Source organism: Callorhinchus milii, unplaced genomic scaffold, assembly GCF_018977255.1.
Source record: "Callorhinchus milii isolate IMCB2004 unplaced genomic scaffold, IMCB_Cmil_1.0 Scaffold22, whole genome shotgun sequence".
NCBI lineage: Eukaryota > Metazoa > Chordata > Chondrichthyes > Chimaeriformes > Callorhinchidae > Callorhinchus > Callorhinchus milii.
Genome location: NW_024704763.1, coordinates 5,316,005 through 5,342,730, shown reverse-complemented (window position 1 = coordinate 5,342,730; position 26,726 = coordinate 5,316,005). Strand labels below are relative to the sequence as shown.

General features: G+C 45.0%; 2 protein-coding genes and 4 non-coding genes across 11 annotated transcripts in view; all 6 read left to right on the top strand.

Annotated features, from left to right (window-relative positions):
• Nucleotides 1-218: 218 nt before the first annotated feature.
• LOC121850607 lies at nt 219-438 on the top strand. The gene has a single exon (XR_006085687.1). It is a non-coding gene; the product is annotated as a small nucleolar RNA U3 (small nucleolar RNA).
• Nucleotides 439-1,775: 1,337 nt separating this feature from the next.
• Nucleotides 1,776-1,995, top strand: LOC121850606. The gene has a single exon (XR_006085686.1). It is a non-coding gene; the product is annotated as a small nucleolar RNA U3 (small nucleolar RNA).
• Nucleotides 1,996-3,329: 1,334 nt separating this feature from the next.
• LOC121850605 lies at nt 3,330-3,549 on the top strand. Its single transcript, XR_006085685.1, has one exon. It is a non-coding gene; the product is annotated as a small nucleolar RNA U3 (small nucleolar RNA).
• Nucleotides 3,550-4,882: 1,333 nt separating this feature from the next.
• On the top strand, nt 4,883-5,102 carry LOC121850596. The gene has a single exon (XR_006085677.1). It is a non-coding gene; the product is annotated as a small nucleolar RNA U3 (small nucleolar RNA).
• A 1,115-nt stretch (nt 5,103-6,217) lies between these two features.
• Nucleotides 6,218-15,978, top strand: adpgk (ADP-dependent glucokinase). 2 transcript variants are annotated; one of them, XM_042343026.1, is made up of 7 exons: nt 6,218-6,529; nt 6,800-7,025; nt 9,266-9,328; nt 10,043-10,163; nt 11,039-11,235; nt 12,110-12,208; nt 12,895-15,978. In XM_042343026.1, exons 1-7 carry the CDS (start codon nt 6,324-6,326, stop codon nt 13,447-13,449), a joined length of 1,467 nt encoding a protein of 488 aa, XP_042198960.1. In that variant the 5' UTR covers nt 6,218-6,323; the 3' UTR covers nt 13,450-15,978. The 2 variants fall into 2 exon arrangements, with proteins under 2 accessions (XP_042198960.1, XP_042198959.1); XM_042343025.1 differs by having other exon boundaries at nt 12,892-15,978.
• Nucleotides 15,979-20,289: 4,311 nt separating this feature from the next.
• Nucleotides 20,290-26,726, top strand: part of neo1a (neogenin 1a) — a 73,584-nt gene continuing 67,147 nt past the window's right edge. For all 5 annotated transcript variants that reach the window (XM_007908798.2, XM_007908788.2, XM_007908781.2 and 2 more), the window contains exon 1: nt 20,290-20,382. In XM_007908798.2, the coding sequence (XP_007906989.2) occupies nt 20,316-20,382 (67 nt within the window). In that variant the 5' untranslated portion in view covers nt 20,290-20,315. The remainder of the gene's footprint in view (nt 20,383-26,726) is intronic.

Sequence of the window (26,726 nt, the reverse complement as noted above, 5' to 3'; positions counted from 1 at the left end):
CTATGCAAATTAGATGGTGATGGGTAATAGATAATGTACATTTCTGCAAACAAAATGCGGCATAAAACGTGCGTCTGAATAGTATCAGAAAGAAGAGCTGCACAGAGTCAATGTTAAACACCATGAAATATTGGAAAGTGCCCCCGTTCTGTCGGACTCACCGTTACCTTAAGGGGAGGGGTTTGCAATGAGGCGGCCATGAAGGGCGTTGAGATGTTAAGACTATACTTTTAGGGATCATTTCTATAGTCTCTGAACTGAGAAATGTTTTTCTGAACTTGGTCGGTTTCGCCAGCCACGAGGAGGAGACAGAGCGGTTCCTTCTGAGCGTGAAGCGGGCTGTGGGTGTTGCCATCTGTGCAAGAGCTCACAGCCATTGATGATCGTTCTTCCTCTCCTTTATGGGGAGGTGGAGGGAGGAACCGCATTCTGAGTGGTTGGCCCTTATAACTGAATGAATAACAGTGATTGTTGCATTGGTTGACAGTGCTATTCACGTCTTCCAGACGTCTAGAAGTGCTTCACAGAATATACTGTTAAGTGAATTGACTGTATAGTGATGGGCAAAACACACACCATCCAAATCGATTTAACAATGAGTTTCTATTTACTGTTGGGTAAACCTACTACTAAATAAACAGAGGAGTGTGGAGTAAGGAAACTTACCCAACATTTCGCCCTGCAGGGAATCTCTGCTTGGGAGGGGAGTGCTCTAACCACTGGGCTACAGGAATCCAAATGAAAGATAAGATCATTATATTTCTAGCAAGGACTGGTTGGGGTCTTCCCGAGAGCACAGCGACTGTAGACATCCATGTCTTTTTCTAAAGCCAAATTGCCGAGTACCACTGCCGTCCTTTATGATAGGAGATCGACTCAATACATTCAGGAAAGCATCAAGCTGAAGTTGGTAGACCAACAGGTTCACCTTTGGAACCGTATTGGACAGGTACCTTTGTGGTGACCATACTCGTCTTGCAAGCGAAAGGACTTGGGTTGAATTCCCGAGTTGGGCAAATTTCCTTACTTCCACACGCCTGTTTACTTAGCAGTAAGTATGAACCCGGTTGTTAGTTGATTGACGGATTGCTTTTCAGGGGTTAATAATCCCTTCAAAACAAAAATAAATTTAAAAATTGGGTTACTCAGTCCACGACTGTTTTGGAACACAGCTGTGAGCAATTGGAGGCTGCGTTTTGCCCCCCAAAATACACAGTCAATTCACTTTACATTATATTCTGTGAAGCGCTTTGAAACATCTCAAAGATGAGATAAGGAGCTGTATCAAATGCAACGGTTCTATACAGTGACAGCTCAAAGCCTGGATATCTGACAGTAATTCCACAATGATTCAACAGAGGGCAATACCGTTAACAGTCTTCTCCTCCAAATCCCAGCACTTAACTAATTTTTCTTCATCGGCTTCAATGATTTGAGCCATTGAATGTTTCTTCAATTGCAGTAAATAACATGGAATAGTGTCTGTTACTAATTGTGCAGTAATCAATTATAGATTTGCTAATGGATCAGCTCCTCAGAGAGAGGCATGGCGTCAGCACGATGCAAATTAGATGGTGGTGGGTAATAGATAATGTACATTTCTGCAAACAAAATGCGGCATAAATGTGCATCTAAATAGTATCAGAAAGAAGAGCTGCACAGAGTCAATGTTAAACACCATGAAATATTGGAAAGTGCCCCCGTTCTGTCGGACTCACCGTTACCTTAAGGGGAGGGGTTTGCAATGAGGCGGCCATGAAGGGCGTTGAGATGTTAAGACTATACTTTTAGGGATCATTTCTATAGTCTCTGAACTGAGAAATGTTTTTCTGAACTTGGTCGGTTTCGCCAGCCACGAGGAGGAGACAGAGCGGTTCCTTCTGAGCGTGAAGCGGGCTGTGGGTGTTGCCATCTGTGCAAGAGCTCACAGCCATTGATGATCGTTCTTCCTCTCCTTTATGGGGAGGTGGAGGGAGGAACCGCATTCTGAGTGGTTGGCCCTTATAACTGAATGAATAGCAGTGATTGTTGCATTGGTTGACAGTGCTATTCATGTCTTCCAGAAGTCTGGAAGTGCTTCACAGAATATAGTGTAAAGTGAATTGACTGTATATTGATGGGCAAAACACAACAGCCAATTCGATTTAACAAATAGTTTCTATTTACTGTTGGGTAAACTTACTATTAAATAAACAGAGGAGTGTGGAGTAAGGAAACTTACCCAACATTTCGCCCTGCAGGGAATCTCTGCTTGGGAGGGGAGTGCTCTAACCACTGAGCTACAGGAATCCAAATGATAGATAAGATCATTATATTTGTAGCAAGGACTGGTTGGGGTCTTCCCGATAGCAGAGAGACTGTCGACATCCATGCCTTTTTCCAAAGCCAAATTGCCGAATACCACTGCCGCCCTTTATAACAGGAGATCGACTCTATACATTCAGGAAAGCATCAAGCTGAAGTTGGTAGACCAACAGATTCACCTTTGGAACCGTATTGGACAGGTACCTTTGTGGTGACCATACTCGTCTTGCAAGCGAAGGACTTGGGTTGAATTCCCGAGTTGGGCAAATTTCCTTACTTCCACACGCCTGTTTACTTAGCAGTAAGTATGAACCCGGTTGTTAGTCGATTGGCGGATTGCTTTTCAGGGGTTAATAATCCCTTCAAAACAAAAATAAATTTAAAAATTGGGTTACTCAGTCCACGACTGTTTTGGAACACAGCTGTGAGCAATTGGAGGCTGCGTTTTGCCCCCCAAAATACACAGTCAATTCACTTTACATTATATTCTGTGAAGCGCTTTGAAACATCTCAAAGATGAGATAAGGAGCTGTATCAAATGCAACGGTTCTATACAGTGACAGCTCAAAGCCTGGATATCTGACAGTAATTCCACAATGATTCAACAGAGGGCAATACCGTTAACAGTCTTCTCCTCCAAATCCCAGCACTTAACTAATTTTTCTTCATCGGCTTCAATGATTTGAGCCATTGAATGTTTCTTCAATTGCAGTAAATAACATGGAATAGTGTCTGTTACTAATTGTGCAGTAATCAATTATAGATTTGCTAATGGATCAGCTCCTCAGAGAGAGGCATGGCGTCAGCACTATGCAAATTAGATGGTGATGGGTAATAGATAATGTACATTTCTGCAAACAAAATGCGGCATAAATGTGCATCGAAATAGTATCAGAAAGAAGAGCTGCACAGAGTCAATGTTAAACACCATGAAATATTGGAAAGTGCCCCCGTTCTGTCGGACTCACCGTTACCTTAAGGGGAGGGGTTTGCAATGAGGCGGCCATGAAGGGCGTTGAGATGTTAAGACTATACTTTTAGGGATCATTTCTATAGTCTCTGAACTGAGAAATGTTTTTCTGAACTTGGTCGGTTTCGCCAGCCACGAGGAGGAGACAGAGCGGTTCCTTCTGAGCGTGAAGCGGGCTGTGGGTGTTGCCATCTGTGCAAGAGCTCACAGCCATTGATGATCGTTCTTCCTCTCCTTTATGGGGAGGTGGAGGGAGGAACCGCATTCTGAGTGGTTGGCCCTTATAACTGAATGAATAACAGTGATTGTTGCATTGGTTGACAGTGCTATTCATGTCTTCCAGACGTCTGGAAGTGCTTCACAGAATACAGTGTAAAGTGAATTGACTTTATGTTGATGGGCAAAACACAACAGCCAATTCGATTTAACAAATAGTTTCTATTTACTGTTGGGTAAACTTACTATTAAATAAACAGAGGAGTGTGGAGTAAGGAAACTTACCCAACATTTCGCCCTGCAGGGAATCTCTGCTTGGGAGGGGAGTGCTCTAACCACTGAGCTACAGGAATCCAAATGATAGATAAGATCATTATATTTGTAGCAAGGACTGGTTGGGGTCTTCCCGATAGCAGAGAGACTGTCGACATCCATGCCTTTTTCCAAAGCCAAATTACCGAGTACCACTGCCGTCCTTTATGATAAGAGATCGACTCTATACATTCAGGAAAGCATCAAGCTGAAGTTGGTAGACCAACAGATTCACCTTTGGAACCGTATTGGACAGGTACCTTTGTGGTGACCATACTCGTCTTGCAAGCGAAGGACTTGGGTTGAATTCCCGAGTTGGGCAAATTTCCTTACTTCCACACGCCTGTTTACTTAGCAGTAAGTAGGAACCCGGTTGTTAGTCGATTGGCGGATTGCTTTTCAGGGGTTAATAATCCCTTCAAAACAAAAATAAATTTAAAAATTGGGTTACTCAGTCCACGACTGTTTTGGAACACAGCTGTGAGCAATTGGCGGCTGCGTTTTGCCCCCCAAAATACACAGTCAATTCACTTTACATTATATTCTGTGAAGCGCTTTGAAACATCTCAAAGATGAGATAAGGAGCTGTATCAAATGCAACGGTTCTATACAGTGACAGCTCAAAGCCTGGATATCTGACAGTAATTCCACAGTGATTCAACAGAGGCCAATACTGTTAACAGTCTTCTCCTCCAAATCCCAGCACTTAACTGATTTTTCTTCATCGGCTTCAATGATTTGAGCATTGAATGTTTCTTCAATTGCAGTAAATAACATGGAATAGTGTCTGTTACTAATTGTGCAGTAATCAATTATAGATTTGCTAATGGATCAGCTCCTCAGAGAGAGGCATGACGTCAGCACTATGCAAATTAGATGGTGATGGGTAATAGATAATGTACATTTCTGCAAACAAAATGCGGCATAAATGTGCGTCTGAATAGTATCAGAAAGAAGAGCTGCACAGAGTCAATGTTAAATACCATGAAATATTGTAAAGTGCCCCCGTTCTGTCGGACTCACCGTTACCTTAAGGGGAGGGGTTTGCAATGAGGCGGCCATGAAGGGCGTTGAGATGTTAAGACTATACTTTTAGGGATCATTTCTATAGTCTCTGAACTGAGAAATGTTTTTCTGAACTTGTTCGGTTTCGCCAGCCACGAGGAGGAGACAGAGCGGTTCCTTCTGAGCGTGAAGCGGGCTGTGGGTGTTGCCATCTGTGCAAGAGCTCACAGCCATTGATGATCGTTCTTCCTCTCCTTTATGGGGAGGTGGAGGGAGGAACCGCATTCTGAGTGGTTGGCCCTTATAACTGTGAATGAAAGATGAGTCGTTACATTTTGTAACGGAATGTGCTGTTCGGGCTGTAGTACTCGTTACGAAGGCGGTGCTGATGATGATATTGAGGTGTCTCTATCCACCGGGTCCGGTTCTTTTATTTATTGATCTGGTCCTGTGTTTTCCCCTCTCTGCTGTTCCACCCTTTATGGGGAGACACTGACAGACAAACACGTGCATCACATACAATGTGACACATTGCTTGTGGGGAAAGCTGGAGCCTGCAAACGTGCACTGTGCACACCTTGTTAGAGCGCTCTTGTAGTATATGTTGAGTGCCTCTGTGTACACCACCGACTGCGTCCTGTCAACGTGTGCCCAGTGTAAACGCTCCGAGACGCCGTTCGGCGTGCTGTGTAAATGCAAGTTGTTGTTGCCCAGTGTACGTCTGTCTGTGTCTCCTCATCGAGGGAGGAACAGTAGAGGGGGAGTAGCCGGCCGCGTCGTGTAAATAAAGGATAGCAGAGCAGTTGCTTTTAGTCCCTGCACAGTATATCATGCGAAGCGCTTTGAGAGCTTTCCTGCGATATCAGATTCAAGGATTCTTAGGTACCAGATACCAAAATACCCTTTCTTCCCGAGTTTATGGAGCTCCTGTTAAATAACCTCACCGGGAGCGCAGTTGCGGACCCGGGTGGGGCGGGCTGCGGCTTTTATCCAGAAGAATTCACTGCATAATAATAATAACAATAATAATAATCCTGGCATTTGATACAGCGCCTTATCAGGTCTTGGAGACGTCTCAAAGTGCTTCACAGGATACACTGTAAAGTGAATTGACTGGACATCTTCGGGGGCCAAACGCGCGGCAGCCAATTGCGCACCGCGACGTCCCGCAGACAGCCGCGGGTCGAAGGGACCCCAATCAACAGTATTATTTTAATTTTTTTTAAAAAAAATGAAGTATAAACCGGTATATTCTGGCGACAGAGCTGCGAGGGGTCTCAGCGCGTGTGACGGGAACTGCCGCCTCGGCCCCAAACGCCGGGAAACAGCGCCAGAGAAAAAGGGGAAGACGTGTGAAGCGGCGGCGGCCGGAACCGGAAGCCAGAGCTCAGACCGGAAGTGCAGGGCCGGGGGAGCGGAGAGGCGGTAACACCGGTCCGTTCCCGGTCTCCCTCCTCCTCCGCCGGTCTGTCTCGTCCCGATCCCGACACCTCCCCCTCTCCCGCCGCTCCCCGCCATGTGGCGCTGGGCGCTGCTCACCGCTCTGCTCGCCGTGTCCTACGTGTACTTCTCGGATGACGAGCTGCCGCGGGCGCTGCTGCGCTTCCTGTCGGACGGCCTGTGCCGCCTGTCGGTGCTGCGGCCGGTGGAGGAGGTGGTGTCCGAGGCCTGGGACTCGCTCATCGTGGCGCCTCGCGTGGGCTGGACCCGAGTCGCCGTGGGGTGAGTGAAGGCGGGTCCGACTGCGGGGAGGAGAGGGGGAGGGAGTGAGGGCCCGGGGGGGGGGGAGGTGGGGAGGGAGTGAGGGCCCGGGGGGGAGGAGGGGGGGAGGGCCCGGGGGGGGAGGAGGGGGGAGGGCCCGGGGGGGGAGGAGGGGGGGAGGGCCCGGGGGGAGGAGGGGGGGAGGGCCGACCGGGGAGGGCCGGTAACGGGCAGCCCGGGCGGTGGTAAGCGCGGAGCTGACGAGGCTGCCTCCCCCCCCCTCCCCCTCAGGGTGAACGCCTGTGTGGATGTGGTGGTGTCGGGGGTCGGCCTCCTGCGAGCCCTGTCGCTGGTGCCGGGGACCAGCCACGACCACGAGGCCATGAACTCCAGCGAGCAGCTGCAGGACACCTTCGCCCACTTCATGGACCGAGGCGCGGCCGCCGAGCGCCTCTTCGCGGACAGGGACGCGTTCCTGAGCATCGCCCAGACGGCTTCCGTGCAGCCGGGGGCCAAGGTAGGGCCGCTCCGCCCGGTTCAGAAAGCGCCTCTCGGGCCTCACTCGGTGCAGTTTTAAGAGGCGAGAGACAGAGAGAGAGAGAGAGAGAGAGGAGCAGCCGCTGAGGGGGAAAAAAAGGTCACTCGTCAAAAAAAAAGATTAGTGGTTTCCCCTTCGCTCTCTCCCCACCGTGTAAACTGGGGATGTGTTTCGAAAGGAGAAGTCTGGACCTGTGTGTGTGTATGTGTTGTGTGTGTGTGTTGTGTTGTGTGTGTATTTTTCTTCTGATCAAGAAAAAAAAGGGGGGGTTTTGGGGGTCAGTCTCCTTTTATCAGGGGGTTTGGGAGCCACTCAGGGAATCTGCTGCTGAAGTACCCGCTCTTCCATTCTGCTCTGGATCTCTGGATCCCCGGACAGGTCGCGCTTAACCAATTCCGGTTGAATTTTTTTTTTGAGGAAGTCACTAAAACGGTCGTCGCTAAGAGAGCGCCGACGGACGTCGTTTTTACGTGGACCTTCGGAAGGCATTTGATAAGGTTCCGCGCGCAAGATTATTAGCAGAAAATCGAAGCGCACGGAATCGGGGGGGAACCTTGTGACGTGGCGTCGCAATTGCTTGGGAGGCAGAAAGCAGAGGGTAGGGATTAAGGGAATGCTCTCTGATTGGGGGGACGTGACAAGTGGTGTCCCCCAGGGGTCTGTATGGGGACCTCAGGTTTTTGCCATATACATAAATGACTTGGATGAAGAAATAGAAAGTTTTATCTGCAAGTTTGTGGATGACACGAGGAAAGGAGGTACAAGTAGTGAAGATGGGAGTAGGAAGTTGCAGAGGGACTTGGACAGATTAAGTGAGTGGGCAAAGCTGTGGCCGTTGGAGTTCAATGTAGGGAAGTGCGAGGTCATCCACTATGGACCGAAAAAAGATAGGGCAAAATACTTTCTTAACGGGGAGAAATTAAAAGCTGTGGAAGAGCAAAAAGATTTGGATGTCTATATCCACAAATCGTAAAACTAGTTCCCAAATGCAAAACATAATCAAAAAGGCAAATAGTATGTTGGCCTTTATCTCGAGAGGCCTGGAATACAAAGGGGAAGAAATGATGCTGTATAAAGTATTAGTCAGACCCCACCTGGAGTACTGCGTTCAGTTTTGGGCACCACACCTCAGGAAAGATATATTGGCCTTGGAGGGGGTGCAGCGCAGGTTCACCAGAATGTTACCAGGTCAAAAAGGGTTAAGTTACGAGGAAAGGCTGCGTAAACTTGGATTATATTCCCTCGAGTTTAGAAGATTGAAGGATGATTTGATAGAAGTTTTTAGGTTGATAAAGGGATTTGATAGGGTAGATGCAGAAAAGCTATTTCCTATGTTGGGGGAATGCAAAGCAAGGGGGCATAGTCTTAAAATTAGAACCAGACCATTTAAGAGTGAAATTAGGAAGCATTTTTTCACTCAAAGGGTGGTAGAAATCTGGAAATCTCTCCCCCAAAAGTTTGTGGATGCTGGATCCATCCACACCTTCAAGAAAGAGATTGACAGATTTTTGGTAGGTCGGGGTATTAAGGGATACGGGGAAGTAGCAGGAAATTGGATTTGAAATTCTAGTAAAGATACAGATCAGCAATGATCTAATTAAATGGCGGAACCTGCTTGATGGGCTGAATGGCCTACTCATGTTCCTATGCTGCAACGTACGACAGAATCGCGTTCTTCTTTTTAAACGAAATACATCTTGCTGCCTGCATCTTGCCCTCTTCAAGGTGCTTGAGTTTTTTTTTAAAAGGATGATATATGGTTCCAAAGATCTTTACCTAAATTGCCAGAGGCTGTTTGACTTTGGAGGCATTGCAGCCTAAACCCACCTTCAGTAAACACTCACCTCAGTAAACACTCAACACTCATTCTGCCTTTAAGGCAGAAGGTCACTGAGTAATAATTAGGAACAGAGATTCTGGCTGATTTTCCCCTTCTGTAGACCAGGACAGTTAAGGTGCTTTATGACTCTTAATAGCTGCCATTGTTGAGACCAGCTCTCTCTCAGAGACTGGGGTTCAAAACTATGGCTTTCTGGTTCAGTTGTTTTTTTGCTGCACCTATTCTGACCAGTCAGAGAGAGAATATTTGTTCATTTCCTGGATGAATTTGTTTTAATAGAACTTCAATGTAAACAAAACAAATGGGAGACGAGAGGGAGAGATGTTTACTGATGAATTGCACTGAGCTTTCGTTTAATTAACTCCTTTTTCTTTTGCAGCACTTTGTTGGAGGCAATGCAGCTCTCATTGGACATAAGATGGTGACACACTCAAACCTGTCGGTCAGTCTGTTAATGCTTTCTGTTAAAGATGCAACACTGGGTCCACAAGTGTCAGAATAATAGAATGTTACAGCACAGAAACAGCCCATTTAACTATGCTGGTGTTTTCCTCCTCATCAATCGCCTAATCCCACACTCCAGCTGAAACCCCACACCCTTTGTATTGTTTAGGTATTTGTTTAAATCAGTTTTAAAGGTATTTATGGACTTCGCTTCAACCAAGGTTTGTGGCAGAAAGTTCCACGTTCCAGTGATACGAGTGGTTGAAATGTGGGATTTCTGGCCTCTAAAACAACAACAATATTATATTTATATAGTGCCTTTTACATCGGGAAGACGTAAAAGTAGCAATGGTAAATGTAAGTGAGTAGTGTAGACATGTATGCGTCAGTTACAGTACTTATATATACACTTAAAAAGAGAGACAAGTTTCCTATCACAAGTGTATTAAAGCAAAGGTTCAGGGAGCGCCATCTATTCCATTGGATGGAAGGTCACCAGTTGGCAGTTCACTGGGTGGATGTATGGTGTAAAATCACTAGCTGTCCACTGTACTTGTAAATACCTGAGAACCTAATATGATTTTTCATGGCATCACATTTGCTTTGGAGCTGTAGTGCATAAAACAACACATGGATAATTGTTCATCGTGCAGCTGCTATTCTAACATGGAATCAGGTCTAATGTTTCTTATGGGTGTTGTTTCCGTTACAGGTGCTGTTATGTGGGCCAGTGGGTCCCAAACTCCATGAACTCCTGGATGATCGGATTATTGTCCCACCAGAATCTCTGCAAGAAGTGGATGAGTATCATCTGATTCTAGAATACCAGGCAGGTGAGTGAAGAACAGAGTGTTTGGCTTTATCCAACATTTGAATCATTCTTAAACATGTCTGTACCCTGTATGGCTGCTTGCGGGACATTGCTGTGCGCAATTGTGCTGCAGGTTTTGCCTACAAATAAACAGTCACTTCATTTCACAGTGGATCCTGTGAATCCTTCCGACATGATAAGGCACTTTACCAAATGCCAGGATTATTATTATGTCTGATTTGAGAGATGAAGCTACAAATTATTGCAAGTGGTTGTGGTTTGGGTTCATATATTCAACAACTCTTGATTCTTGGACAAATTCAGCAAATTGGAATCCTAGGGGTTCCAGAGCCATGATATCTGATACTGATAACCTGAAACTGAAGCTTCCCCTCCCCCACATATCGACACATCTTTTAGGAGGCAACTCCACATTCAAAATGACTGCATTTCCGAGCACCACATTTCCCAAGATTCCAACCAGAATTGGATCACCTATACAGGAGCTCAGGTTCGGTGGTCAAACGTCCGAATAATTGGATCCAATGATATTCGATGCATTTTGAGAGTTGAGCCATTTGTGCATGTGCAAACCGGAATTTCTTTTTTGTGTGTTCTCCACTCGTTGGATAAGGGACCACGAGAAAGGCTCAGGAGCAAAGTTGGCTGATTTTCTGGAGCGTCTCTTGGTTTCTGCTACCGCTATTTGGAAAGCTGGGTTCACAGAAACGAATGCTCATATTGGTTAATGCAGCCACAGATTATTTTTTGCGACTATTGATCTGCAGGAATCTGGAAGGATTTGGGGAAGGAAACATGTGTCGTGGCAATCCAAGCATGCACAGAGGACTCGCCTATCTTTCATTTGTAAAGTACAAATGCCCTTGTTTGTTGCAGGAGAATCTTGGGGGGAGATAAAAGCTCCTCAAGCCAATCGCTTCATCTTCTCACATGATGTGTCCAACAATGAGATGAACATGATGGAGGCCTTTGTGGGAAGTCTGGAAGAATTCAATCCTGAACTGATTGTGTTATCTGGGTTGCACATGATGGAAGGACAAGAAAAGGAAATGCGTGAGAAACGACTTCAGGAGGTAAAGCAAAACCTGCATGAGCAGCTGAATTATTCGAGAGTTATATGAGTATTAAGGTTAAGGAGAATAATGAGGTGAGTGAACAGTATCCCTCAACAAGAGTCAGAAAACAACATGTAGTATTCTGCTCATTCTGTGAACACACATTTAGAGGAGGGGGAAATGTGAGATAATCCAGGGAGACTTGCTCTTTCCGCTCTTTCTGTTTAGAGGGACACTTCCACTGAGCGCAACCACACTATATTGGAGAACCAATGTGCACTTTGTACAAAGGGTTGCAGTTTTTATTTGTTGCATGCTCTCTACTAGATGCTTTTCTTGACTGAGAAGATGCCTCAGTCCTTGGCTGGTCAGTGTAGAGTAAAACTGAGTTCTATTTCCAGGACATAGAAAGCATTGGTGACATTCACCCTCGTTAATCTGTAAAGTACATTCCAATAGGTGCTTTGAAGGATGTACATACAGAATTTCTGTGCAAGTTGAGGTACCTTTGTTTTAACCAGTGATATAGTTCTCAAATACCCTTACCCCTTTGTTGTCTATTTCCTAACAGTTAGTTATAGTTAGAGGATTATGGGTTCAAGCTCCATAACAGGATTTTTAAGTTCAACCAAAGCTGACACTCAAAATGGAGTGCTGAGGGAATGCTACATTATTGGACGTGTTGCCCTTCATGTGAGAGGTTAAACGTTGCCTCTTAGATGAACGTTAAAGATCCAGTGACACAAATTCAAAATGAGAAGGGAATTTTTGCATTTTTTCCTGGGATATCATTGTGTGACAGTCACCTGCAAAGTGCAGGTTTTTGATGTGTATCAAATGCAAAGCTTCTTATTGGGTACCACCTCCTGTTTTCCTCTCACTAAAATTGCAGATTGGTCTGTTAATCTCAGAGATTTCTAATGAAGTCCCAATACACCTGGAGTTGGCGAGCATGACAGACCCGGCCTACATGACTGACATTTTGCATCAGGTAACGATTGAATACAACTTACACTTATAAAGCATTTTTTACGTTGAGAGGATGTTCCAAAGCGCTTGACAAAAACAGTGTAATGCACAATTTGGTTTTGACAGGGAAACTTTTATGTAATCCATATATTACATATATTATGTTATATACATATAAAATAGATGGCAGATTAAGTTTTATAAGGAGAAATGTGAAGTGATTCAATTTGGTATGCGTAATAAAGAAATGACTATACCTTGGATGGAAAGATCCTAAGAGGTGTAGAGGAGGAGCAAAGGGATCAAAGGGTTCAGATTCTCAAGACCAAAAATCACAGTACAGGTGGACAAGGCCTTATATCAGAAAAAGAATAAAATGTAGGGAAGTCATGTTAAATTTATGTAAACTGGATGGGGGCTCAGGTACAATTCCACCACAGTTGAATTCATTGCTGTGCTCACACATGAACGTGAGATGAGGATAAAACTGGGGAAAAGATTAGAAGTGATAATACACCTCAGGGTTTAGGCTGAATGTTGAGGGCTGCTTTGCCCAATATTAATCATTACAGGTTTATAGAAGTCGGTGCTGCGGGTAAGACGAGAAGAAGTTTTATGGAAATGGCTTCCCGTCCTTTTCCACTTGCACACGAGTAGCGAGCTGGCAGTCTGTGCCTGCTGACTATTGGGCTTTGTTCTTCTCAGCAGATTCTTCCGATTGTGAACTCTGTCGGACTGAACGAGCAGGAGCTGCTGTTCATCAGCCAGTCCGGTTTGGGACCTTACTCCTCACAAGCTTCCTGGGATGGAATCCCAGATGTTGGAAAGGTCAGTGATATCATCTTCTGGATGCTGCAGAACTACGGACGCATAGAGCCTGAAAGCGATTCCGATCTTACCCGGATCCACTTCCATACCCTGGCCTATCACATTCTGGCTACGGTTGATGGCTATTGGGCCAACCAAATGTCTGCGGTGGCAGCCGGTGCCCGGGCTGCTGGCATCCAAGCCTGCGGAGGCCCAACCATCGATCACAGGAAGTTTATTCTCAAAGCTCCCAGGGAGTTTTCTCCATCGTGGACAGACGACTCACTGAAACGGGTGAAAATTGTGCTGACCCCAACAGATCCTGTGCACATGTGGCAACGAGAAAACATCTCCTTTTATTTCACTCCTGTACTGATTTGCAAACACCCGATACGGACTGTGGGACTTGGGGATGCCATTTCAGCAGAAGGGCTCTTGTACTCTGAGCTGCAGTGAGTTTGGATGCTGACTGCTCAGTAACATGGATTAAACAAGAGTTTGCATTTAAAACATTTTATCCGCAGTTAGATTAGGACTGGGCCGTGGAGAGGCATCGCAGACTAGGTGGGGAGGTTGGGGGGGAGGGAGGGGGTGATACCAAGCTTTTAAGTGCTGTAGGTGGCAGGGATGGTACTTACAGCTTTCATGCCAGTCTCGGGTATCGTTAACCTTTAGACAGGGCTGTGCTGAAATAACTGGGGGTTGGAGGGATTGAGAGCATGAATGTTTGGAAGTGTGAGCCTTATAATAAATGTGTTCTTTATGCAAGTGCGGAGCCAGGTAAGCACAATTTACCTGTTTAGTGCAAATTCACATTTTGTAAACTTGAAGAAGGGGGATGTATGTGTGTACTGTATAAGGTAATGCTTCCACGTGCTGCACTACTGGTGCAATGCACGCAGCCAGGATTAACTGAACAGAAGTTTGCTGTTAAGCACAGGGACTTGTCGCAGTTCTTAATGCATCTGCGTTTTACTTCTGTTTTATCTTTATGCGATGGGCAAGTAGGGATGCAAAAGCAAAAAAGATATCCCCAAAAATACAAACTCGTGTTTTCATAGTTTTTATCAATTTTTATTCTGTGAACATTCCTTCATTAGAGCTTTCCTGACAGTCCATGAGATGAGCTTCTGAGTGGAAAGATGCTCACTGATTATCTGTATGTCTCTCTCACTCACTCGTTCTCTTTCTCTTTCTCTCTCTCTTTCTCTCTCTCTCTCTCTTTCTCTGTCACTCTCGCTCTTCCCTTTCTCTTTCTATACACTCCAAGTTATAAATGACCTTGATGACCGCGACTGTGTTTGCTTCCGGGGATGGATGTACGGTGAACACCTGCTTAGGGTTCATTCTGTGTTTTAATTTATTGCTGCTGAATGGAGGTACCATCTTTAGAGGAAGAAGTAGCTTTACTTGGACCAAGTGACCCCATAGTTTCTGCTTATTTCAGGCATGTCGGCTACCAAAATAAGGAAGAAAAATCCATACCTTTTGTTTTGAAAGCCAATTGTGATCACGGTTCCTATTTGAACACGAGTTTGCGTTGCTACTCCCTCAAGTGGCCCTCACTGTTACTGCCATGTGCACACTGTAAACGTACTGCGACCCCTTTGGTGGAGGCTAATGGTTTAAGTGTAGTAACTGCAGGGCAAATTTCATCCTCTGCGGCAACAATTACTAGGTACAAGAGGCTGAACATAAAATGTTTAATGTGTTGCTTCTCTGTTTTCTACTTGAACCTCTCTGAAAAATTCCGCGATTGTGACACGTCAGTTTTATTGTGTTATTCAGGGATATTGGTTTCTCCTTGGAGGGATCTTGCAATTGCACCATAATGGGAATTTGACTACATTTTTTGCTGTTATCCTTTTGAAGAATATGCGGTGTTGCCTGTACTCTTGTATCTTCTTTCTACAGTGAAAGGGGTGGGGTATGGGAGTGCAGTGGGTGTTAGTAGGAACGGGTATTGGAATTATTGGGGTATGGAAGAGTATGAGGAATACCATGGGATCTGAAGGCACTGTGGGTCATGGTGGATCTGTACTCTGCAGATAGAGGGGAGGGGGGACTGACAGCTGCTGAGAATGCTGACCTTAAGGAGCTGCTGACAGGAGTTATCCTTTGAGCAGCACAGCAGACATTTCGGTTCCAGTCTCCTGGAGCAGACGGGGATAGTGAATGAGACAGAAATTATGCTATTAAATTTTTTTTATTTCAAAGCGGCTGTGAAATTTGCTTTCAGAAATAGTAAATGTCCGGACTTTATGAAAGCAATTAGATCCAGTACATTGTTCATTTAATCCAGTACATTGTACATTTAATCCAGTACGTTGTACAAAGGAATGAAATAAATTACAACAATGGGTACTCTTATAGAAGCTTTTGAGGATTTAATAAGTTTGATTGATGTCACACAAAATGGCTTTACAGCAAAATCCATAACTTTGGTTCTACTGGGCAGTCTTGACAGCCATCTTTCCCTTGTGCACCATCTGGTGACTACTGAGAACAACTACAGTTACCCAGTGAGTGCTGGAGACCTCAAATACTGAACCTTGTTTAACTGGTGACTTTTGGAGCTGCAGACCAATTAAAAGGACCAATCCTTGTTCAGTTTGCTCCGTACCAAATAGGTTAAAGCATCTGAATCCTACCGTGACTTTTACTTCTTAACTTGCTGGTGATTTCATAGTCTGACTTTCCGTTATTTACTCTAGGCCAGTTGCTATGTTAGACTGTTGTATTCTATATGCTGTATCTATACACAGGCTTGGGCTACGTTCCAGAGATTCATGGGTGCATTTTGTTGGCAACATTGATGTGTTTTATCTCTTGTTGTCAAGTGTCTCGTATAAAATCATTTTTTTATATGTCAAACGTGGGTGGTTTATAGCACACTATCAATCCAGTAAATATTTTATTTTTTTTAACCATGATGTGGTTTTGAAACAAATTTGTTTTTTTTATAATAAAAAAATCAGCAATTAAACGTTTTCCATTTCTGGCTTTCTTTTTTCCCCTTTGCATAGCTGCCTTCTCTTGTATTTAGTCATGTAAAAACAAACTTTTACAGTGCCTTATCACATCAAAATGTCTCAAAAGTACTTTGTGGGCAATTACTTTCAAGTATAGTGACTGCTTTTGTAGGCAAATGGCAATGATTTTGTGCACTGTAAGTATTCAAAACAACCAATTTATCTCGCAAGGACAAGGCACCAAGCAAAAGTTACTTCTCTTTTCCAATAGTGTCAAAGAATCTTTCGTACTGAAGAACAGCAAATGGAAGGTGGTTTAGTAATAATACTCCTTGAATTTAACATAGTGACTTTCACGTTGGAAGAACATCTCAAAGTGCTTTGCAGGATTTACTGTGTTTTTATGTTTATATTCTCATTCGAAGGAAGCATTTTAGGGAATGCAACATTATTCCAGCACTGTACTGAATGCCAGCCTAGACTATGATCTGAAGTTTACTCCTGATTCTAGAGGTTTGTGAGACAAATGCCTGTTGCATCTAAATCCACATCTGAAGACTGAACACCAAATTCAGATCCAGTCATTTACTTTCAGCATCTAAATCCTGTGAGGAATGACCTGTGTGCCTTTGGGAAGAGTGAAATCACTGGAGAGAATTAGATGAGTGAGAATCTGAGCTCACTGATCTGAGAAAACTTGTCATTTTCTTCATTACGGAAAAAGAGAAGAAAAATATGCACTGCAAGTCCAGTGCTAGAATACAAATTTATTTTGACAAATGCCCTGATGTTTTTCACTGTGGAGGTGGAAACCTGCCTGCAGAGTGGAGAAATCCTTCCAAAAATGCCCAGCAATAGATCTGATCCATTGGCATTTGACCAGGATTATTCCCCTCTGTATCGCAAGTTGCCAAAAACTCAGTATCCAACTGGGACAACATCTTTTAAATAGTCCCAAAATGAGTTTCACGGAGGCCAAAGTAAGACATAGTTATTATAAATGCATTACTATTATAATGCAAGGTATAAAATATCTTGATCCAATTCAATCCAAACAACTTAGAAATATGTACAGGCGGTAAGCCAAGCAACCTAATTAAGTTAAACAGAAATGCTCCCAGACTGTTAAATTCAATTTGGCTCCGAAAACGAGATCCAATTTAAAGAACTAAATAGTGCAACATGACTCAAAGGCTCCCCCCCTGGGCTACAGATTGGAGGCTGGGGGTGGCAAGCAATGAGAAAAACCCTGAAAGTGCTGGTCACAATTTATGCGTGAAGCGCCTTCCGCAAAGATAGCAACCACTGGCAAACATCCATGGAACAAACATTAATTTCCCCATTCAGTCTGAACAGAACATCGAATCTCAAAGCCATAGGGCAGGTTGGGACAAATTCTCCCAAAGAATCTTTGTGCCAATCCACTTTAGTGGAGACAACTGGAAATCTGAGAACATTCATTGGATCTATCATGGAGTCCTTGTGGATGCCTGAGGACTGTATTCAGGGAAATGATCTAAAACTTGGCAGCGATGCAAGCATTGAACCGTAGAGGGAATTATGTGCTGAGTCAAAGGAGGAGAATACTTTGAAACAGCATTCCTAACTCTGGGCTGTGCCAACACTCCCTGGTTGCACCTACTGTACATGAAACAAAATTACAGTAATTGAATGAGACCTGACTCACGCCCTATTGGGACCGACTTTACACATCTTCATTCCAACCTCTGGATTTCTGCTATTGGAGCACATGGGCTCATTTTGCTTATACAGTAGGAAACCTTGGAAAATTATAGGTACATCAGACCTGCATTTTCTAAGAATGTGTTGCAGAATATGTGGAACAAATCTAGTTGAATGTACATCATCCAGCAATTCTGTGTGATTGGAAAAGCATTGGAGATGATCAAATTTATTTGCAGTAGATTTATTTTTAGAAACAAAGTGTCAGAAATTAGAATTTGGTTATCCCGTTAGCTTGTCAGCAAAAACATTGCAATCCATTTTACAAGAAACTATTCATCCAGGTTGAACAGGAATAATAACTTTCACATAAGGATAATGTGTTGAACACTTAAGAGAAAGAAATAATTCTGAGATAGCCAATGGCTTGTCACTTGCAGGGTAAGAAACGTGGAACAAGGTCACGTCTGTTTCCTCTGAAGGACTATACTCAATTTAAATGGAGACAAATCCCTGTTCAATTTCTCCCTGTTCCCCCCTAAGGTAATCTTACTAAAACTGCAGGAACTCAATCTAGCATTGCACACCTCTGACCAGTTGTATTTCACAGATATTTCCACAGTTCCAGTGACATAGACACCACCGCTGTAATCATTTGATCAGTTCTGCCTTATAATTATCTGTATAATTGGAAATCTTGTTCTGAAGGGGATATTTACAGCATGCGTTTTCAAAAGAGTTAATTCACACTGCATTAAGTGTCTTTGCTGTGAGTCTGATCCACATATCTAGTTTAAAAAAAATCTAATCTAATTTATTGTTGGAAGCTTTGTTATTATATCTATTATTTTATATAAAATTTTATATCACAGCTCAAGTTAAATAACATGCTCACATTATCCAATGCCTCCAGCATTTAAGGTTGGTGTCCCTTCTCCAATCTTATTTTTTGCAAACCAAACCGATCAGTTTTCTCAAAGCACTCTCAATCCAACAATTTCATTTTGAGACCAAGTGGGTAAAATTGCAGACTGCTCTGAATGCAGCCTCACCAATGGGTCATTCAGGATTTTAATTTGTAATTAAATGCCATTCAGATCGTGAACAGAATGCTTTAGTGAATGGTGAATTTATATTGTCTGCATTACCAATTGTAGTACATTATACTAATCAATTCTCAAGTGGGATTCCCTTCCACAATGGCTTTTGCTTTGACTGAGCTGGTCCATGAGTGGAAAAATAGAATCAAATCAGAAGCCGTAGTCTCAAAGCCCTTCAGAATGACAACGGTGATCTGGATTGGATGGTGTGGGAATATAATACTGTTAACTAAAGCGGTTTTTAAGAGGATTTTGAAAGGCAGAGAGAAGGTGCAATTTGAAGGGATTTTTTGAAAGAACTCCAGAGAGCAAGAGCATAGTGACCGATTAGGGAAATGGAGAGAGTTCGGAAAGATAAGTCAACCAATTTTTCTGACACCTTGTTGGGCAGAATACCAGGAGGAGCACCTGTTATGAAATCTTTAACCTCAGCGGCACAAGGATAGACCATGATTCAATTTCTCATACACAATGAGGGCCAGGACCTCTGCCCTGGCCCTGTCCTGGAGTTTCAGCCGAGACTTTCAGCTCAAAGCTCTGTGATGTGGAATCTTGAACCCACAACCGTCAAACCCAGTGGTACCAACAGGTATTTCTGATGAAAACAGAGTCTCTGAGCCGTGTTTGCAGGATTCTGGGATAAGAGTTTTGGGTGACTCCAGGTTGTGAATATGCAATTCCAGGCCGGGAATGAGGCGACTCCGGGCCGGGAATGAGGCGACTCCGGGCCGGGAATGAGGCGACTCCGGGCCGGGAATGAGGCGACTCCGGGCCGGGAATGAGGCGACTCCGGGCCGGGAATGAGGCGACTCCGGGCCGGGAATGAGGCGACTCCGGGCCGGGAATGAGGCGACTCCGGGCCGGGAATGAGGCGACTCCGGGCCGGGGAGTTTGGGTGACTCCGGGGCCGGGGGGTGGAGGGTTTGGGTGACTCCGGGCCGGGTGGGGGTTTGGGTGACTCCGGGCTGGGGGGGGATTTGGGTGACTCCGGGCTGGGGGTGGGTTTGGGGTGATTCCGGGCCGGGGGGGGTGGGGTTTGGGGGACTCCGGGCCGGGGGTGGGGTTTGGGGGACTCCGGGCCGGGGTTTGGGTGACTCCGGGCCGGGGTTTGGGGGACTCCGGGCCGGGGTTTGGGGGACTCCGGGCCGGGGTTTGGGGGACTCCGGGCCGGGGTTTGGGGGACTCCGGGCCGGGGTTTGGGGGACTCCGGGCCGGGGTTTGGGGGACTCCGGGCCGGGGTTTGGGGGACTCCGGGCCGGGGTTTGGGGGACTCCGGGCCGGGTTTTGCGCCGCGCACTCTCTGGGCTTCACTCGGTTGTGTGACTGCGGCTCCGACTGTCGGCTCTTCGGCTCTGGAGGACCGGACTGCTCGGGTCTCCGCCGCTCGGGGTCTCGGTCGCTCGGGGTCTCCGCCGCTCGGGTCTCCGCCGCTCGGGTCTCCGCCGCTCGGGGTCTCGGTCGCTCGGGGTCTCCGCCGCTCGGGGTCTCCGCCGCTCGGGGTCTCGGTCGCTCGGGCTCTGGGGTCGCGGCGGCGCGGGGCTGGAGGCGGTGCGGAGCGGGACGGAGGATGGCGGAGCCCCGCGTGCGGCTCCTACTGACTCTGGCGGCGCTCAGCTCAGCTACAGGCACCTCAGGTGAGCGGGAGCCCCGGGGACAGAGGCCGGGAATGTGGGAGAGGGGGAGAGAGAGGCCGGGAATGTGGGAGAGGGGGAGAGAGGGAATGTGTGAGGGAGAGAGAGAGGGAGAGAGGGAATGTGTGAGGGAGAGAGAGGGAGAGAGGGAATGTGTGAGGGAGAGAGAGAGGAGAGAGGGAATGTGTGAGGGAGAGAGAGAGGGAGAGAGGGAATGTGTGAGGGAGAGAGAGGGAGAGAGGGAATGTGTGAGGGAGAGAGAGAGGGAGAGAGGGAATGTGTGAGGGAGAGAGAGAGGGAATGTGTGAGGGAGAGAGAGAGAGAGAGGGAATGTGTGAGGGAGAGGCTGGGAATGTGGGGGGAGAGAGAGAGAGAGGGAGAGAGGGAGTGTAGGAGAGAGGGGGGAAGAATGTGGGGGGAGAGAAAGGCCGGGAAATGGAACAGAGAGAGAGGGGAGGGGTGGGGGTGAGGGGGGGGAGAGGGGGAATGTGGGGGAGAAAGAGAGAGGGAATGTTGGAGAGAGGGAGAGAGAGGGAGGGAAGGAATGTGGGAGAAAGAGATGAGCAGAGAGGGAGTTTGGGAGAGATTTCCCGGCATTACATTGGGGTGAAAGCCAAAGATCATGAGCTGAAAGACTTCACTTAATAATAATAATAATAATAATAATATTCCTGGCATTTGATGCTGCGCCTTCTCGTGTCGTCGAGACGTCTCGAAGCTTCCAACTCCGCGGGTTTTATTGGGGTTTTTCTTACCACAAGTGGTTATTTGAGGCCGAAGCAGTACAATCAGTCGTTCAAAAGGGGGAACTCGATAAACTCCTGAACGGTAAAGCGTTTAGCCATTTGCAAAGAGAGTTGGATAGTGGGGTCTAAGGGAGGGGTGGGGGATGGTAATTTAGTTTTTTTTCCCAAAAAAAAGGTTGGAGTGGCAACAGAGATCGGTGACGATGAGTCAAGCGGCTGTGCTGAAAGTTTCTATTGTCAGTTTCAGCATTGGTTAGATACAGAGTAAATCTACGCTGTCCTATCCAGAACTACCAGATCAGCTACAGCACAGTGACCTGTTCTACCTATTGCCTGACCTGGGAACTTACACTACTGACTAATGTTAAATTGTAAAACACTGCAACCCCCAGTAGTGTACCACGAGTACAGGCAGCAATTAACCCAACAATGTGGTGGTGTTATGGCGGGTATTGTAAACATTCACATTTAAGATACCATAAGGCTAGCGTTGTTAGGTTTGGATTGACAAAGGTGATGGAAATTCGGGGTGAACCTGGTCTTTCTCAACAACAAGTTGCTTTTATATAGGATATCTTTCAGGTCGGGGGAACGCCCCAAGGCGCTGGACAGTCGAGGGTTTGCACAGGGTCTCAAAAACAAAATTGAGGAACGTGTATAAATTGAATCCATTGGAGCAAATAGCTGTGTGTCTTTATAATGTGTTATGCTTAGCCTTGCGTGTGAACCCTTGGTCAGTAACTGAGATGAAACTTATGTTAATGATCATCAAAACTTGTGAAGTCTGTTAAACATTTAATTGCTTATTTATCCTGAGCCCAGTATTGTACTGACTAGGAGGTGACTGAGGTGGGACGAATTCTGCTGGTGTGAGTATAATTCTGGAGATGAATTGGGTTAAATTGAGATCAGATTTCAGGACAAATATGACCTCCAATTGTCACTGTGAACGTATAATGAATGTAACTGATTCAGCACAAGAGGTACAGGCTTCCTTTTCAACTGTTTTGTGCACCACATATTTAAACAGTTGGGATTATTTTTCCCAAGGGACTAGTGCTGTGGTATTTTTGTGACTGATGGAGGTGCCCTGATCTAATCTAGAATTTGAAACCTATGCGAATCTTCATAGTTTCCCCAGATAAATCGCAAGATGCACTGGATTTCAGAGAATCCAATTATCAGTCATTTTGGGGCAACCATTTTATGTCAAAATCCACTTGTGAGCAGAGCCCTAAAGGAACCAGAAAGTGTTCTCTGTATACGTGTTTGGGGTATGGAGAGGACAGAATAAAACCCTGCTATGTGATTGTGAAGATTCAGTCGACGCAGGCTGACTGTTGAGTTCACTGTCTGATTTGACTATCCTGCTTTGTCCCTTATACTAACCAGATTCAGGTTCCACGGATGTACTGCACAATTTCTCCACTTCATCATGTTTGCTTAAATCCACAACCCTCACGGAATTTGCTTCCTGTTCAGTTTGACACATAGTAGTGTTTTGTGGGGTTTAATTCAGAGAACAATGTATTTAGCATTGTGTGGTGGTGTGCAGGAATGAGATGTCACGGCAGAGATGTGTGCTTATTGTGTGTTGGGAATTTGAATGAGTTCTGTGTAATGCTGTGTGCTGAAGGCAGAGGTCTAATGGCTCTGACCCTGCCATGCACATCGCTTACCAGCTACATCGGATCACTGTAGGACCTCTGGTTTGTGGGGACTCTTGGTCTATTAATGCACCCTTGGTCTCATTCAATTTTGAACTGAAAAGACATGATTCAAACTCATTCCATTTTTCCCAGTTCTGCTTTTTTTTTCTATCCGTAGTTTTCTCCCCTCCTGGAGCCTTCTGGTACCTATGTACAATCTCACCCAGTCAGCCTTTGGTGTTCAGAGCCCCACTTTACATCTCTCCTTGGCAATTGCCGACAGGGATACTTTTCTACCACGATCAATGAAAACTAATGGTTCCTAACCTCCTTTCATTCCTTTTATGAGAAATGTATATTTGTATTGAGTTGTTGACTAGTGGAAATGATCTTGTCATTTAACCAAACGTAACTGTTCATAATCTTGAAGTCTTACTATCAGATCATCCCTTTTTGTCTCTTGTGAAAATTCCTAACTTCTCAACTCTTCTTCATAACTGGAACTCCTTATCTCCAGTGACATTCTCAGATGGGCGGTGCAGAGCTCTTGTCTACATTTGTAGTCCCACTGGAAATAAAACCAAAGTCACTGTTGTGATTCTGGTAACACTGCCAATGGCCATCAGTTCAGTTTCTCTGAAAATTACATTAAAGAGAATGTAATCACTATTATATTGAGAGTGTCTGCAAGCCGAGAGCTTTCTGAATGCCGTGGGACTTATTTTAATATTGCTACATGGTCCCTTGCCACTCAATGTAAAATTAATCTTTAAATACTACTGCAGTGATGGTTTGAATAAGGTTGGATATTTCTGAGATTCTGACTTGATAAAATCTTCTCCACAACTTTGGTTATTGAGGTGAAAACACCTTTACAATATAATCAAATCCATCCCCACAATGGAGCTGTGGACTATCTGTGGTAACATGTCTGTAAATTGGTCCTGTTGAACTGATTCTAGTTAATGGAAGGGAAATAAGTGTGTTCACTTGTTCTGCTGACTCACTTTCTAAAGGAAAAACAGTATAGTGTACTCTTTCACTGAATCCAATAAGTATAACGTTCTCCGTTTACTTGTGGAACATAACGTCTAACAGAGAGACTTTATAAAGTATCTACGTAATGTATTCTTTACTTTAGTCTAGTGAGGGTGTACTCTGTTGCCCGATCTTCAATCCGATCTTGGGACATTATTGGCCATGTCCTTAGGCAACTGGCAGCTGTTGAACCACATGGATTGTAAATTTGTTGCATGCAAACATTTGTGGCTTTCTTTTTGGTAAGGCAGCACTGCTTGGGACATCCTGATGGGCCAAATCTCTGAATTACTCTCACCAGGGCAGGTAAGGAATGAGGTCGAACCCATCCTGATTCTAATCTTTTTGAACTGGACCGTGGCACAGATGGGACAGAGACGTCCTATTTACCACGTGTCCTCCAGGCAGAGCAAAGCAGGAGCTCCTGTTGGAAGCTGTTCCGTCCCACCATCTGCTAATTCCATTCTGTTGAGCTGTCAGATATCATGAAGAGAATTTCTAACACCCGCCTCTGCTTGTGCCATGTTTCTCATCAGTAATTTCATTTATCACCATTCCATTCCCCCCACCCCGTACTATAATCCTTGCATTTGGTACTGAATGCCTTTGCCCAGCTGTTTCGCTCTCCACCTGGAGGCAATGTCACCTGGTACATAAACAGACATTTCTTGCACAGAGGGAGACAGTTTGGCCCATTTACTGTACCTTTTGACTGCCTTGTTTTGCTTCTTTTATTTTCCTTATCTTTTCCATTGCACTCCCTCTCTAGATTGAGAGGCGTCTGCTTGCTGGTGGTGGTGACCTGAGTTTACCTGTCCTGTACTGTTCATGCTCACTGAGCAGTAAGTGTTGCCTCCATTAGCAAGGATCAACCACTTAATCAGTAGTGAAAGAAAGACAGATTACCATACACTCAACCAATGTTGAAGTATGTCAGGCCCAATATGCTTAACTGGCCTCGTGACAACTGTGATCTGAAACCACTCCAAAGAAAACAAGTTGGCATATTCGAAAACACTCTTGGTTTGCATTCAAATTTTGCTGGTATCTTGAAAGGAACTTTGAGTACAGCTGCATTACTGGGACAATTTAAATCATTCTATGCTACTTTGAACTGGCAGGTACACGAGTCAGAATGCATCTGGGCTCCGTCACAATAGATCTCATCTAGTGCTGTATGGAGCCGCTTGCTATTCCGGCAGCTCTACGTTGGCATCGCTTTATTTTCCGAGGTTCATGATTAATGTGCTTCAGGACTAGTTAAGATGATTAATGTGCTTCAGGACGCTTTGATGCTGCCCATTACCCCAAGTCCCATTGTGAGGAGATCTGGAGATCAGCTCCAAATGTCACCATTCTCAAGAGATCTCCCAAGATTTGGTGGAAGGTGATCACATTTATTTCCAGCAGAGTAGGCTCAGCTGTGCCATCCCTCTGGGGAAGATGGGAGTCGTGGGACTAATTGTGTCCAATAAGATGTTTGCTGAAAGGTTCTTTGAAATCCAAAGCCAGATATCAAATGTCCCATCAAAAGTGCAATAAACCGATCAGCCAAATCAAGATCAGCCACACAAAATGTGCTTTCCCAGTTGGCACGACTGCTTGGATTACCAAAGCTTTATCTGCAACTATCTGTTCCTCATTTCCTCATCCAGATCAGTGGTGCTTCAGATGAGTACTTGACACTCAGTCCTTGAAGACTGACAATTTGTCCAAGTTTCCACTCAAAACAGGGTTGTGGTTCAGCAATGCAGTGACACTTCCTGTGCTCTGCGCTGACATTTGCACATCTGGCCCAGGAAATTGAATTCTGGGCAACATTGGTGAGTCGAGATACCCAGACACTCAAGGTATATAGTGCTTTGGTTAATCCACACTTAGAAAGTATTGCAAATAGTTCTGATCAACATAACATATATTGGAAAGGCACACGAGCTAAAGAGAGATGGGAATGCAGCTGTAGCTCTGACAGTGAGTTCTCCATTCTCATCATCCTCTATGTAAAGCAGTTCCTCCTGCACTCCCTTTTAGAACTACTGTTACATAGAATGATCCAGCATGGAAACAGGTCATTTGGTCAAAGTAGTCCATTCCAGAATAGGTATTAGCTATCTTGTATTTATGCTTCCTCACTTTGGATTCACCAAAAGTGGAAACAGCCCATTAACATCCACCTTATTGAATCCTTTCATAATCCTAAACACCCATATCAAGTTTTCAATCATCTCATCTCTAGAGAGAAAAGTTTTAACCTGTCCAATCTTTCTTGACATCTTCATCCACGCAATCCTAGTAACCACCTTGTAAATCTATGTTCTCCAATGTTACAATAGTACGTTGACCAGAACTGTACATGGTACTTTACTCCAAATGTGGTCTAATCAAGATTTTATCAATTGAATATCACTTCCGTACTTTTATACTCGTATCTCTGGACATAAAGCCAATCTTTATAAATTTTGCAAGTGCTTTATTCCGTTTGGAGGAGGAGGAGTTGCCGTGTATCATGAAGACATCATGGGGCATGTGTTCGATGACATGTTTGGAGGCCGAGACCATTTCATGCCACTGTGATGTCTTCTTAAATTAACAGACTGATGGTGTAATCCCAGCTTCTTCCCAGAAACTGCCCGTGAGGAGTTGGCTGTCGGTTTGGTTTTGGTGTTCCATTCACTTTGTACCACAAAAATGTCAGCTTGTGATTCATGAAGGGCCTGGCAACTGCTAGAAGCTGCTACGTAGTTGTTTTTTTTGGGGGCGGGGGTGTGGGTGGAAGGAGAATGGGCTGGTGTTTTAATGTGGTTCCGTTTCTAATCACTTTTAACCAGCTTTTATCTTATAATAATCCTTACACTTGATATAACACCCATAATGTTGAAACATCTCAAAAGGCTGTTCTTACAGGGAGTTGCTA

Excerpts from the sequence above, each read along its gene's own strand:
- adpgk (XM_042343025.1), top strand. The coding sequence starts at position 6,324 with ATGTGGCGCTGGGCGCTGCTCACCGCTCTGCTCGCCGTGTCCTACGTG. Across the intron at positions 10,164-11,038 it reads GATTCTAGAATACCAGGCAG|GAGAATCTTGGGGGGAGATA; the intron begins GTGAGTGAAGAA and ends TGTTTGTTGCAG. Across the intron at positions 11,236-12,109 it reads GTGAGAAACGACTTCAGGAG|ATTGGTCTGTTAATCTCAGA; the intron begins GTAAAGCAAAAC and ends CTAAAATTGCAG.